Genomic DNA, 15,672 nt, shown 5'->3' with positions numbered 1-15,672 from the left:
TAAACCCGCTCTGCCCTATTACGAGGTTCTCTTGCGGGACTCAGAAAGGACATCTGGTCAGACCAGACGTCCTTTCCGGGTCCCGCGAGGGGACCAGGGAGCTAACAATGGGCCCGTTATTAGCTCCCTACGCATTCCCATTGAGCCCTATGGGGCTCAAATGGGAATGGGGATCAACTTTTACCGGGCCCATGGAATGGGCAATTACCAGGTCCGCCAAGGTCGGCATGACCCGGTAATTGCCTATTCCATGGGCCCGGTAAAAATGAATTACTGGCGGCAGCCGTGCCCTTAACAAGGGCACGGCTGCCGCCAGCCTCGTAATGAGGCCCCTTGTTTTGTTTGAACTGCTCCAGAAAGCCAGTTGAGATTACCTGGTTTAAGTCAGTCAATGCTCCAATCCATGAAATCGAGACCTCTAGATCCAATCTTCCACTTTGCTATGATGGAGCCACGTTTAATTTTCTAGCCAGGTCAACTGTAAGACACTTCCCAAATTCCGCTGATCTATTGAGCTGCCTGTTTCTTCGCACACGATGCAGTGATTAAATACCAGTGAGCCAGCTCGACACATGAGGCCTGCAGCTTAACTTCATAGAAAGTACCCAGAAGACCACGTTGATGCTGTCAAGCTTTTCACTTAACCCTAAGTTAGGGAAGTTGAGTGCTAGATGTCATGTGCAACCATCTGTGGCATGCAGGCCTTAAGAGTGGGCCCTAAGAATACGTAATGTTCCACTTTGTCTAGTTTATCCTAAGAAAGATTTTTTTTTTGGTTTTCCCATTTTTAAAAACATTTGGTTATTTGTTCACTCATGTAGTACTATTCCCACAGTACTCGGTCTTCATGTGTATATATACTCCTGGATATCCTGTGTGTGTTTGTTACAGGGGTGGATTTTCAGTGTTTTGTTTGTTTTTTAGTAAGGGATGTATTTAAGACCCTTGGTTGGAGATTACTTGCACTTGGGTATACTGTGTTTGGAAGCCCCCATTGCTGATCCACATCTAGTGTAGCCTGCCTTTGACCCTTGTAGACCGTATACCACCTTAACCGTGGTTTGGTGATGTTTGTTCAAACTTGAAATATGAAACAACCCTAAGCCGAAATGTAGTACAACTGTTGGAATAGAAGCAGTAGCCTTTCACCCCATTGTGCTGCTTCTGGCCAGAATAGGATTTGGCCATATAGTCAGTCCAATGAAACAATGCTAGGAAATGGAGTCATTAATACTGCACTATAGTGAATTATGTCCTTATTGGTTGAAACAGGCATGTGGCAAATTGAGCCAGAAGTGTCCAAAGATATTGAAAGCCATGCTGAGAAATGCTGCATACTGGGAAAATGAGTAATTAAACCTGTGCCGATGAACGCCAGCGAGTCGGTGGTAAAATCACATGTGTTAACTGAGTTAAATGTCCCTGAAAAAGCTCAAAGTCCATTGCCTGCTGGGGAGATTTATATCCAAATCCAGCTGCAACCTAACCGCTAACCTGCAAAACTGTTGTATGCACAGAGGTCAGTCCGACGTAAACTACTTGAAGAAGGTGGGATCCACCCCACCCCCAAAGTAAGCAAAAGACTGTGAGACAAATAGGAAACGGTAGAAGACCAAGGAGTCCGATACCAGAGCCTACCTCCTGGATCAAAATCATTACAATGGAAATTTCAGAAAAGTGACAACTCGACCTCCACAAAAACTCCTCCGAGTATGTTCAACTTTTAACAGTGAATCTGCCATCCGTTTTCAGTGTCCCACACCACTGATCGGATTTCAAAAACAGAGTTTCTCATTGAATAGATTTTGCTGGGCCACTCCTAAAATGTCCTCTTTTGATTTTGTTTCATTTGCAAACACTTTCATTATGTTTCATTCTTGACTTATTAAATCATGACCTATTACCTATATATCAGTGTTGATCTTCAACATGATGAATTAAGTTGCCAATGTCCATCTTACAATAATACTTGTAAATTGCATTACTGGTAACTTAGTTCAGACTTAAGTGTTCCCTTCAGTGTCCAACTTGTAGTCCGGTTCAAATCCCGCCATGCTGACTCAGCCCTTCATCTTTCTCAGGACAGGAAATGTAGCACCATTAAATTGGGTAACACCTGTTCTAAAATTTAGAAATGTGACGAATCCGGTGTGAAGCTTTATAGGAAAAGGTGCTTTTGGAAATTGACGAAGAAGTCTTGCAAAATGTGCAATGACGTTTTGTTGCTTCAGTACGGTTTAAAAAAAAAAGAAATCTTGATTGATAACATTTTTGTTTTTATAACCATGAATGCTTGCCATTTCCACTATTTTGTATAGTATGATTTCCATTATTGTTTGCACAATAAACAATGCAATGACCGTGTATGCTTATCCAAATAAATGTGGAATGGTAGTAATAGTGTGTGCAAATCCATTGACTTCTTTTGTATAATGGTTGTCTTTTACAGCACAGGATAACAGACAAGATTCTCCTCATTAAGTGTCTGACAATTCTGGGATTTGTTATCCTCATGTTCTTCCTCAATTCTTTTGTCCAAGGCATCCATCTAGAACTCGGTAAGTTGTTCATGTCTCTGTTGCAACCTAGGAGCATCGTTTTAACAAGTACGTTTTGTGACTGGTTCAATATTGCATCTATTGTAAACCTTTCCCTCCACCCACAAGATCCTACCTGAAGGCAAACCTCCTTCATATCTGTAGTACTCCCCCCGACCTCCAAGTTCTGTGTCGGAGACCAAATATAGTCCACATGGACTATGAAAGACAAGGGACAAGGTGCACTTAAATAGACACTTTGATATTTAACATAGCCATATATATTGATGAACATGTCAAAACCACTTTTCCTCTCATTGAGCCTCATTGAGTCTAGCCCATCTGCACCTCTCACTGTGCTACACTCACGGCACAAACCCCCAGCCCTCCCCTTCCCTTGTAAAACTACATGCAGTGTATGGTCCCTGCTCTAATCTACACGTTTTATGCATGTTTCCAAGAATCACTCCTCTTCCTCTCTACCCTAACATGGCCCCACCCCACCTCTCCCTTGCTACCCTGACTGCAGATCTCGGCCTCTCCTTTTCTACCCAATTGAGGTTGTGACTTATCATCCAAAGCCCATTGAATTGCCTACATGCACAACATCAATTGTGTCTTTGCTTAAAAATGAACAGGCTTGCATCACTTTGGTAAATTGTAGCACTACAAAATAGTTTGCTTAATGTCAAAATATTCTTTAAGAAAACTTAGAAAGGTTGTGCAGTAGCAGGCAAACTGGAGAGAATGGAAGAGCAGGTCACAATGTTAATTAACGGCTAGACATTGAAAAGTGATCAGAAATGGTGCATTGTTATGCTATGTTATTATGCTATACCGCGCCAAAGCACGTGGGCATCCAGGTGCCGAGAGACAGGTGAAAAAGGGACTGCTCATGGAGCGTTCATACTAGTTAAAGAGAAACGTTTTCAGCTGCTTCGGAAAAGCAAGATGGTTCTCTGTTTAACGCAGCTGTAAGGGTAAGGCATTCCATGCCTTGGCTCCCTGAACGTGGAAAGCCCGACAAAAACCACAGGCTCGTTTTACCCAATGTAATTCAAGTAGGGAGCCTTCTGCTGATCTCAGATATCTCTTAGGCTGGTAGAAATTAACCTTGTCCTGCAAGTAGGCTGGAGCGTTACCAAAATTGCACTTATGAATTTAAACTGGATTCTCGCTCCTACTGGGAGCCAATGTAGCTTTTTTCTTGCTGCAGTTGTTGGCTCCAAGCGCTTCATCTGAAAGATGATGCGTATGGCCGTGTTCTGGATTTTCTGCAGTTGTTGGACATCGGCCTGATTAGCACCTCCTAGAAGTGCATTACAATAATCTACATGTGGGAGGATCACCGCTCTCACGAGTTTGATGCGATTTTCTATTGAGACCAGCTGTGCTCCTTGCCTGAGTACTTTAAGATGATAATTGTTACTGGTAGTAATGGCTGTTACATGGGCTGCACAATCTAAGCTTTCTTCCATGTAAGTGCCTACTGTCTTTACCTTCTGTACTACATTAATTTGGCTACCGTCTATAATGAAACTAGCATACCCCTGACCTAGATTGATATGGGCCTGCCGAGGGCAAAATAGCATTAGTTCGGCCTTAGCCGGATTAAGACAAAGTCAATTAGTAGACATCCAGCGTTTTATGATATGATATACCGCGTCCAGAATTCTTTGGTCTTTCTCATGATCAGCAGTAATATCGAGGACCAACTGAAATTAATTGCAGAAGACTATCTGGAGTAATTCTAGGTCACCACAAAGGGGGAAGATGTAAATATTAAATAACAAGGGGGAAAGACACGCACCCTGGGGTACTCCACATGGTATGGTTTGTGACTCAGAAGCACTGTCACCCCACTGCACTCGTGACTGGCGGCTCTGCAGGAAAGATCTCAGCCAAGTGATAGCATCCATAGAGAGGCCCCCAACAGTTTGCATCCGATCAAGTAGTATTTTATGATCAAGCAAGTCGAAGGCTGCCGATAAATCTAACAACATCAGCACCCCCGACTTGCTATGCTCCAACTTCGAGAGCATGTGCTTCTGTAGGTCCAGAAGTGCACTCTCAGTGCCATGATAACTCCTGAACCCTGGCTGTTTCACATGTAATATGCCTGCATTGAGGTCATGTGGACAACTGCCATTAATGAAAGGTGGCATGTCACATTTATGTTTTGCTAGTAGCTTGCAAACATGATACCTGTCACCATGGAACTAACCACATTAGAAAAATCAAACATACACCCTAGGCTTCAGAACAGGTCATTGAACAACTGCCTATAATATTGGTACAATCAGTATCGATTTCCCAACACTAACAGAAAACCTACCACCCTGTTGCCCCTTTGTCCCCCCAAAAACGAATTTCCATAGCTGACCCTCACCAGCAAAGCATATATGCACTTTTTAAAAAAAAATCGCTAATCAGAAGCAAGGTCATTTGCCCCTCACCCAAAGGCTTCAGCATTTCAATTATGGGAACCAGCCAGTATTAATTGTATTAATTATAATTGTTTATTTGTAAAGAGTTTATGCACAAGTGAAGTGCTTCAAAGCGCTTGAAGGTGGGAAGGGACCAGGAGATTACAGTAATTCTTAGGCCCTGAAGATTCCGAATGATTAAGCAACAATAACTAGCATACTAGGCCAGAGGCACATCTACTAGTGTAAGTGTGTGAGGAAAGAATGAGGAGTGAGGGAAAGGAACGTACAATACAATAAACTACAGTGCTAAGCCTGGCTAGGGAGGGGAGACAGAGGGAGGACCGGACAGACAGACTTGTTCGGCCTAGTACATTCAAGGTCATGCAAGTGCGCAGAGACTGGAAGTGCGAGGGAAGGGGAATAGGACAAGTGCATCCATTCCAGCAGGGGCCAGGGTTAAGTGCAGAGTGCTTGCCACTCTCATGGAGCATGGTGCAGTAGTGCTAAGTAAAGTGTAGAGGCCCAGAGGCAAGTGCAGGGCTGGCAGGGGAGCCTGGGTCTTGTAGGGCTCTCGAGGTGCACGAGGCAACCAGTTAGCGAGCTGAGCAGATTGGGGGAAGAGAAAGGAGGAGGAAAAGAAGCGAGGAGAGAGGAGGTTAGCAGGGGAGAGAGGAAGAGTAAAGGAAGGCCTTGAGAAGTTTCCGTAACTTAAGGAGGTCCGGTTCAAGACGGAGAGAGGCAGGGAGGCTGTTCCAGAGGGAGGCGCCTGTAGAGGATAAGGATCTACCCCCAAATCTCTGTAAAACTGTAAACCAGTTTTGATCTTGACAACATTGTAATGTGATGGCCATTTAAACTGTGCCAGGAGAATTTTCCAGTCAACATTTAGGCCATTAGAGCATGGCTGTCATTGAGTGTCAGCTGGTGATTTTTTTAATAGGAGGGGCTTAAATGTTTGCCTTGAATATCCAGGAGCAACCTAGTGAAGCGAGGGAGACCGAACCATAAAGGGCCTTCGGGGTATTTTTCCACCTCAGAAAACCTTTAAAATAATGAGCTAAAATGGTGCATTTTCTAGCGCATTTTCTAGCACATTTTCTGTGACTAATTGGGTAAAAAGCTACACGGTTGCAATTGGTTTTGTATGGTAGCATATGAAAAACCCAGTATATACAAGTCACCATTAGCGCACTGCAGCATTTTCATGCCTTTTCCCACAATGTGTGCCAGCAAAAAAAATGTGGACAGGGTGATGGATGCCCTAAATTGAGTGAACCAGCCAGGCCTTTGTCAGGTTACGACCTTGCAAACATTCTGGAGCAAGAACCCTCTACAGAGGGGTCCATGCCTTCCAATGTGGCTATCACCGGCCCTATTTCCACCCTTTGGCAGAGTCTGTGCATCACTCCCCTGGTGAATTTCGAATTCAAAAAAATAAAAAGCCAACAAGAAGAGATCCATTTAACCTCTCCACTCATCCAACACCAGAGGATTTGGTAGTGCAGATAGGGAAGTGATGAAAGTTGATGCCCTAGCCAATAAAATAAAAATAAATGTGTGCAGCAAAGTGTTTTGTGTTGTTACTCTGACCAGAAGCTGCTTTCTTGACTCCGATCCTCCCGCTGTTCTGTCGGTCTGCTTTAAATTGCAGAAGCTACTCTGACGATTTGTTGAAGGTCAGGCTCCTTTGAGAAAATGTATTCCTGTTCAAACCCTCCTACAAAAGACCTGCACATGCGCGATGCATGCGCAAAGTGTGTATCAAAGTGTTTTGTGTTTGGTGTGCAGCAGCGCCGAGGCCCCAGTGACTACCCCCTCAAATGAAGGTAACTTTAAAAAAAATATATATACGTGGGCAGTGTAGTTATGGTTAAGTTGCTTATCCCATGGGAAGAGCACTTTTTGGGTGGTTTATAACTTCGCTCTCCCTGGATGAATTCTCACCAAACTTTGCAGAAAAAGTATATGGCCCACTCTGATTTTTTTTGTTGCAAAGTTTAGTGAGGTTTGGTGCAGGGGGGGCAAAGTTATAAGGGGGGGGGGTCCCAAAATTTATTTTTTTCCCATAGTGAATGGCGAAAAATCTTTGCTCACGCCTACAGCTCAAACCGCTGGACTGATTTGCACCAAATTTGCGGCAGGAGCAGCGGATTGGTCCCGAAAGCGTGCTTTTGTAAATTTGGTGGCAATCCGTCCAGTAGTACTTTTTAAAAAGACCAAAAAGTAGGTCTCAAAAAATGAGTAATATATATGTCCGCTCCGCTGACCCATTTTCCTGTTTGCTCCGCGGACAGGACACAGATTGGCTAATCGGCTCGTGTCATGTCCGCGGACATGTGATGTGTTCGCTGATTTGCTGGGGTGAAGCGTGAGGTGCGTCACATTTTTTTTTATGCGCCCGCCATCTTGGATCTGCGGATATCTGCGGACAGCGTGGCATCGAACGGGGGAAAATACTATTTTGGGCAGTGTCTTGGTGTGTAAGAGTGCCTGGGGAGGGTAGGGGAATAAGAGATCGGTCAAATTCTGTATTTGTTTAGGTGGCAGGTGCCCCTGATGTGTTTGTCATGTCCGTGGTCTTCACGGCTGTCCGCAGACATAAAAAATGCACTACTGGTTATTTTACTTTAGTATGATATTGGTTTTGGGTTGTTAGTAGAGCATTGATTGTAATTAATATCCTGTATAAGTAGCCCATATACCATAGTTAAAATGTTTGGCACTGGCCACAACCACCGCAGCATAACACACCCATAGAATCAAACATCCATCAAATATCCACAAATCAAAAGTTTGTGTACTGTTTGTTTTGTAGAGTTTGTATGTGAAGTTTTGGCTAAGTCATGCAATTAAGATTGTAGAGTTTGGTAAGAAGCACTGCAGTTTAACATATCCATGGAAGTAAACATTTTGGATTGTGGTGTATGGCTAGATGTTTGCTAGAACGGTTGTGTTATGTACCAATATTTGTGAGTTGAATTATTATATACTTACTGTTTGACTTTTTGTGATTGGATATATTTTTTCATGACTTGGGTAACTGGAGCAGATTGTTCTTTTTCAATTTCTGTGATAAAAGAAAAGATCATATGTTAGTGTAGGTAGTTCATAATGAGTTATTCCATTGCATAATAGACATTTCTGCATTATTTTGACCCTCATATTTAGTACTTTAGAAGTACTATATTTCAACCCAGTGTATTGTGCAATTTGCTCAGTTTCTGTGTTTGTTTATTAAATCATTGGGTCTCTGGGGAAAAAAAAATCCATGCTGGATTTAAAAAAACTTTTTTGTTATGGTACAATATGCATCAAAGTTGATTAGAAATAGTCCGTCAAGTGTACGTAAGCGTGATAGTGCTACATAACTCATACCTTCTTTAAAGACTGTGCTCCCAATATCTATCAATACTTTATCTAGGGTAAGACCTTGTAATTTATGAATGGTGACTGTGTATGCTAGAATTAAAGAAAATTGTTCTCTGCGTATATACATGTCTTTGAAAAGAAGGAATCGGGTTGTTGAGCGTCCTATCCTTTTAACTTCTTATAGTTTGTCAAAGAGAATATTGACAAATTGAATGTTGTTGTCACATGGGTATGTTTGAAAGCCAACAACTGTACCAAGTGCTCCATTAACTAGTCCTTGCTCCACGTCAAGGTTACGTTTAAGCATTACTCTTCAGTTTAAAGATAATTTTAATATTTTCTCCAAACTAGTTGTTTTGGAGATAGTTTTCTAAGGTATTTAGTCTTGTTGTGGCTTGTTGACACATGAGTAGCGTGATACCATGTACGTCCAGTTTGTCTGTGGAGCAAATTTCAATTATTGGTTGCATTTCTTTTTTCAACATTGTTTCATTGAATTTTGAACAGCTTGCAAGAGTTGGCATCAAGGACATACAATTGACATTTGTGTGTGCTAATTTTTCCATGACATCAGTAGCACATGAGTTATGGCCATAGAGTGCATGGATGTGCCGGGTTTTTAATATTGATTGTGTTTCTTGAGATAGTACACCAACACTAATACTTTTTAAAATGTTGGCGTATGTGACACCTGCAGACTGGCACATGTTTTCTGTTAATTCTCTGCATTGGAAATGTTGCCAAAGGTTGACATTTCCTATGCTGCCAACAGTTTTACGGCAGAGTTTGTGCCCTAAGGTTTTAAAAATAGGTCACCTTTCACTGGTGTTAATTGAAGAAGATCTCCGAAAACAATCATGTGTTTTGCTCCAAAGAGCTCTTCGTAGTCTGTTTTGAGTACCTCTTGTAATCTGAGGTGAATCAAAGCCAACATTAGGTTGGAGACCATGCTCACTTCATCTATTAGTAGCATTTTCATTTGTTTCAAAACTCTGCGTAGTTCCATTGCAGCTTCTGTAGAAAGTTTGTAATAATCTATTGTTTTGGTGTTCTACTGGAAGGAGTAGTAATCGGTGTAAAGTGACACCGCCTATGTTGTAGGCAGCTAAACCTGTGGGGGCAGTCACAACAGCTGACAGTTTGTTGTTTGTCAATTGTTGAAGGAACTTGCTGATGATTTTGATTAAGAATGTTTTCCCTGAACCAGCTTGACCACTGATTTATAGCACTATAGGTTTGTAGTTTTGGCAGGTACAGTTTTTATTTTCATGTTGTACACCATGTTCAATTTGTTTTGTTAATTCTTGGGACATGCTACGCTGCTCATTGTTCTGTTTTGATTTCAGTACAGTGAAGTCTTCTGTATCTTGTTCATAGTGACACATGGGGCCTCATTACTAGGTAGGTGGTAAGGGATTACCGGCACCGGTAAGGACACAGTGCCGGTAATCCCTTACCACCCTATTCCGAGGTCCCTTAGCAGGTCCCTTCCTTAACGCCAGGTTTTACTAGGCGTTATGGAAGGGACCCGTTAAGGGACTTCAGCGCTGATAGCGGTACCGCAAATTGCGGTACCGTTATTAGCTCCATCCCCATTCCCATTGAGCCCTACAGGGCTCGAATGGGAATGGGGAATGGTTCCCGGAATGGGGACTTACCGGGTCCTCCAAGGTTGGAATGACCCGGTAAGACCCTATTTTGGGAACCCGGACCCGGAATGCGGTAAGGGGTAGCCATGGTGCTAATAGTACCATGGCTACCTCCTACCTCGTAATGAGGCCCATTGTGTTTTCTACTTCTGTCATAGCTAATTCTGCCTCATTTGCTATTAGTGGCTGTTCCAGTGGTTCTTGGCTTCCTGTTACAGTAGGTTGACTACCGTCAGGAGTGTCCTCATCTAGTAGGGCCTGGAGTTCTTATTTGTGTTGCTGTTCATTGTGCAACATTGTTTTGTACTGTGTAAAGTTTACATCTGTTATAGTGCTTTCATTTGCTTTGAAAGCGTCTTCATTGGAGTCATAGATATCTAGTAACTCTTCTTCTTTTCTCCATGGATTACAAAAGTTGTAGCAGGGACATGTAATATAGTTCTTTATGTTTAGGAGTTTTTAATGACAATTTGATAGGATTATTTAAGCTTCGTTTAGTAAGTTTCACTAAGCTGTCTTCACAATTTGCCACTCTGTATCTACCTTTGTTTTCATCTGGTTTTATATTTTTGTATGTGAAGTGTCGGGCTATGTGGTATAGACACATGGTTTCCAAAGTGATACTCCTGTTTGGGTAGGATGTGTCTAGTAAATTGTTTTTCAAAATGTCTTGGCTGTTGGGATCATTTTTGGCTATTGTTTTCACGTCCTCATATGATCTGAGAACTCTTTTTCTAGATTTAGCAGGACCAAGACTTAGCCATACTATATTTTCAGATTTTCCATACAAAGCAGTACCGGTTAAGCGGTCTGCAGCTTCATAGCAGCCACATTCTCTATGAGAGAGCATTGTTATGCCTGGGCTGTACAATTTCTGTGACAGTGTTTTGTCAGATGATAGGTCATCCCAGAGGTCTTGAAGCTCTGTTTTTTCTGCTTTGGTTAAGTAGGCTGTGACATATCGTGCAACTGCAGTGGAATTGTCTGCAATGTACTGCACATCTATGTTTGAATTCCATAAGAGGGCAATGATTGCATTGTAATCATTGATATATTTTGCTTCTTCTGTCCTTTTTATGTAATATGTGTTCTTAGGTGATTTACCTTTGACACTATGTCTAACTGAAGACATGAAGTTGTTTACTTGACCTGTTGTTGTAACTGGTCTAGGGAAACCAAAGCGGCATTTGGTGTAGTATTTCCCTTTGTTTTTATATTTGCAACAACAATATTTCCCACATTTGTGTATTTGAAATTGTAAAATTTGTGCATGAAGGTCACTATTTGTTGTTTGTGAAGGAATTTTGAAAGTGACCTATTTTTTGATAAACTGTAAAACAGTGGCATCACTGTCTTGACCAAATTTAGGAGCATCTTTAATCCATAAAAGCATGCGTATATGTGGTGCTCCTCTGGCTTGGTATTCTTGCTCCAAAAGAAGTGTTGCACTTCTCTGACGGGAGGCACAGTTTTATTACAAATAAAGTGTAGCATAGCAATGAAGCGATGATGGAAATATCTTGAAACATTAACAGGATCTAGAGAGCAGAGTTCCCCAGGTGTTAGTATATCTATGTTTGTTTTGTTTTTGTTTCCTATGCGTAGGAAATCATGTAAATCTTCCCATGCATATTGTGCACAACTTAATGTACCAAACCATGTGGGTGGGCCAAGGTTTCTTATGATACAACGTACATCTCCGTGACGCCGGAACCAGTATTTATTTGTACCACGCATGTTTGCTAGCAGATTTGTAATGCTTGATTGTAGAACCTCATCTTTTTCTTGCACTTTTAGTAGTAATTGCATAGCTGACATATTTTGAAAATGGGTACCTGATTTCAATGTGTGTTCAACTCCGTAGCATAGAGTTGCTAGTTCACTTTCAAAGAGTAGGTGAAATATGTATTCCATATTTTGTCTAAATCTGGGATCTTCAGAATACATACATGAGTGGGTCTATCATCGTACCTTCCTCCTTTCCCAGTAGGAAAGAGTAGAGGAAAGGCATGTGCTTCTATACTTTTTTCCCATATGCTGATTGGTGATCCTTTAGTTTGTCGCATTTGGTACATTTCCAGTGCATCATCTATGGTGTCTTTAGAGTGTAATGGATGAATTGTATAATGGTCTAAAATATTGAATACTGTAGCAGGATCTAGAAGTTGAAATTGACCAGTTACTGGTGACTCTTGAATTATTTCAGTGGTTTCCCTCAGGTTTTCTTCAATATTAATTTCTTTGTAGTATTCATTATTGTCTTTTAGATATTGCAAGGCTTGTCTTTATGTAAGTCCACGAGTTGTTGCCAAATGTGTTTCTTTTGTAGGTACACCATTTACTAAGACAATTAAAGATTGATCTATTGGAGGTTGCACTCCCAGAGTGTGTACATTTTCTTTCAGATCTAATGGTAAATAAACTACTTTGCCACAAATGCCTTTCACTAATTCAGAGGGAGGTAATTTTGCTGTTTTTGGTTGAAGGCGTATTATTGCTTGAAATGGGTGCACTGTTTGAATTATGATGCTCTCATATAAATTGAGTTGTTGCTGGTGTTTTGGTAGTTGGAATAATTCCAAGTTATTTGTGATAGCATGTGAAGGAGTTTGGTTGTTGTCAAGTTTTGCAGTGCAATAACTGCAAAGTATTAAGGGGTCAGTTATTTCGTATTTGTTTTCTGCTATTAGGTAAAGGTAGAGTGCTAGTTCAAACCATTTGGAATCTTCATTGTCTTCTTTTTTATATGTTGTCTACAATTTTTGTGCTACTTTTTTATAAAAGTTCTGCAGCAACACACACACATGGTTTGGTACTTCAGCGGATGTACTTTTAAATTTTAGTATTTCTTTTTTGTATGTGTGTAGTAGAAGGTTGCTTCTGTACAATGGTTGCTAGTCTGTTGTAAAGCTATTGCATTTTGTAAGTGGCTTTCACTTCCAAAATATTTTCTCTGGATATGCTCTATTTCTTCGAGTAGTTCTTTGGCTGTACCATGTAGAAGATTATTTAAATTGGCTAGTGCTAAAGCAGGACTTTTAGCATAGTACAGTTTATGGACCAGATTTCTTATAGTTAAAGGATGTGTTGATATCATTTTGATATGATGGAAAGTGCTTTTGCAAATAGGTCCTGAAATGCAGGCTAATGAATGTCCTTGTAGTCCTGTGTATTTGTGCACTGGACAGGTATCCATATTTTGTAGTAGTTTCATTTTGAATTTGTCTTTGGCTTTCACATACTGATTGAGGAACTAGCGTAAAGATTTGAACGATTTTTTGGCAATGGTATACATTGACGTGCACAGCCATTTGTACACTGGACGTTTTGGTTCAGTGGAATGGGGAGGCGATACTGAGTTTTCTGGGGATATTTTTGTAAGCAGCATTTCTTGTTCCATTACGGTATTCTTAAGTTTTTCATACCCTCGTCTACTGCTATTTATGGCAATTCTGTTTGTTTGCTTTTGTTTGTATGCTTCGTCATTAAAATATGGTTCTTGCTCGTGGTGTGACTCCATTCACCTCCACAGATATTAAAGAAATTATTTTTGTTGACATTCTGTTTATTTAGAAGTCTTTTTCGTAGTTTCGTAGTTTAGAAGTTAATTTTGTTAGTGGTTTCATTCTAAAATAAATAACTTCCTTTCGAGAAGGATTGCACGGTCTATGAGAGCGTCTAAGATTAATTTTCTACAGTAGGTTTGAAGGGTTGTGCATGATTTCTCGCCTGTTTTGATAATATTCTGAAGGACTCTGTGGCGGAAAATTTTTATTAAAATACTTTTTTGGTATGGTTACTTGCCACTACATCAAGATTTATAGGAGCAATGTTAGCAGTAGTGGTAGCTGAATTCTTGTTAATCACTTTCTCTTTCGTTTTACATTTTGAAAGAGGAGGCAAAGTTTCTGTACTGGAAGCTTGTTTTGTTTCGCTTAATGACTCTATTAGCTGTTTTGTTTGAACTTTTTGTACAAATTCTGATAGGGATGGATACTTATTTTGGACACTTTTATTTTGATTTGCTCTGCTTCTGCGATGCTTTCTACAGAGTTACTTTTTGGTAGGCATTCTTTGGGGTCTGTTGAAAAAAAAAGAAAGTGTTGGTTGGGCTGTTGTGCAATGTATGTGTGCTGTGCGCATGAGTGTCTGAGTATGATGGTAAGGATGTAGGTGGAGGTGTGTGATTGTGCAGTGGCCAGCTACAAAAAGTTGGGAAAGCTATTCTTGTATTTGTGTGTTACTAAACTGGGGTTCAGATGACAATACAAAGTAAGCTAGTGGTGAGGGGAAGCACTAATACTAAATCTAATGGTATAGAATTAAAACAGTTCTTTGTTCTGCAATACTAACATTCTAGGGGCTGATTCATGGAATTTGTGCACAGAAAAACGGGGGTTTGTGCGCCATTCTGGCCGCAAATCCCTGTTTAACAAATGGGGATTTGTGGGCAGAATGGCGCACAAATCCCAATTTTTCGGCACACAAATTCCATGCATCAGCCCCACAGTGTGTTTGAATAACAGTCAGAACATTATGCTAATATTGTACTTACATTTTTGTATGGAAAGGGTAGGTTTCTTCTGAGTTGTTGTTCGTACTAAAGATGCTGCTGCTTTTCATGAGTGGTCTTCACTACAATTGTAAAAGAAAGAAGTTAGTAATTTTTATAGCACTGTTGTTAATGTTGATTTTTATGTTTTTGTAGTAGTAGTGTTTTTTTTTTATAACTGAACATAGTGTGTACATGCAGTTTCCTTTGCCTATGTGCAGCCTGTATATTTTACTTAGAATCTGTTAGTTGGATAATACTAAGCGTATGAAACTCACTTGGATTCTTAAGGCTGTGTTATTGGATGTTAGGAAATAGAAGAAATAATAATATACTTATTTTGCTATTTTTATAGGGTAAATGGCAGAAACTGTATAGAAAAGCATGGAATGTATGCATTTGTGAAGGTGTGGGTAATAAAGCAGAAGGATGTGATGTAGAGGCAGTGGTGTTGTTTCAGCTGGGAGCTTTTCTAATGATGGTGTCTATCTGTGTGAGTGTATAAAGATGCATGAACTTATCCTGGCTGAGTGTAATTTTATAATACACTAGAAAGTGTTTTTCTACGTTTATACTGTTATTTCTCCCATCTTTTAATTTTAAATGACACTTTTTTAGATAACTGAGTGTGTAACAAAATAAATAATTGGAAAGCAGACAGGTTTGCAAGTGACAGTTTATTATAGCAGATGGGAAAAATGACAGTAAGTTCATTTTGTAGGTTATACAGGTTAAGTTGCAGTTACCCTGTTTATATGCATTTATACAAGAGCTGTACATGTACTGTGCAGACAATATGCATACCAGTAGTTTGTATTCATGCATGTGGATATGCATGACGCTGCAAGTAGAAATCTTGGAGACTTGTACAATAGTTTTTGTAGTAGCTGCTTTCCAATGACATGAGACTTGTTCTCAGAGTGATCAATAGTACATCTGAAGTGCTGAACTATGATGATGGAGTTGGATGGAGAGTTCTTGGATGTGATTGTTGGATGGTTGTGTGACTGCTTAGCTGTATCCAATAAAAGAATGGTATAGAGAGTGAAGTGGAAAGGGTAGAAGGGCTGCCTAAGAGTTACGCCCTCTGTGGACAGGGCATGCCACATCTGGGGTTTTTCAGCAAATCCAGCATG

At 40.6% G+C, this 15,672-nt stretch overlaps 1 protein-coding gene across 2 annotated transcripts in view; it reads left to right on the top strand.

Annotated features, from left to right (window-relative positions):
* The window catches only part of OCA2 (OCA2 melanosomal transmembrane protein), a 1,377,074-nt gene that overhangs the window by 931,433 nt on the left and 429,969 nt on the right, over positions 1-15,672 (top strand). For both annotated transcript variants that reach the window (XM_069636602.1, XM_069636601.1), the window contains one exon: positions 2,450-2,558. In XM_069636602.1, the coding sequence (XP_069492703.1) occupies positions 2,450-2,558 (109 nt within the window). The remainder of the gene's footprint in view (positions 1-2,449; positions 2,559-15,672) is intronic.

This window comes from Ambystoma mexicanum, chromosome 7p (assembly GCF_040938575.1).
Source record: "Ambystoma mexicanum isolate Mex_15411 chromosome 7p, UKY_AmexF1_1, whole genome shotgun sequence".
Lineage (NCBI taxonomy): Eukaryota > Metazoa > Chordata > Amphibia > Caudata > Ambystomatidae > Ambystoma > Ambystoma mexicanum.
Note: the sequence above shows the minus strand (reverse complement) of the source record. Positions and strands in the feature narration are given on the sequence as shown.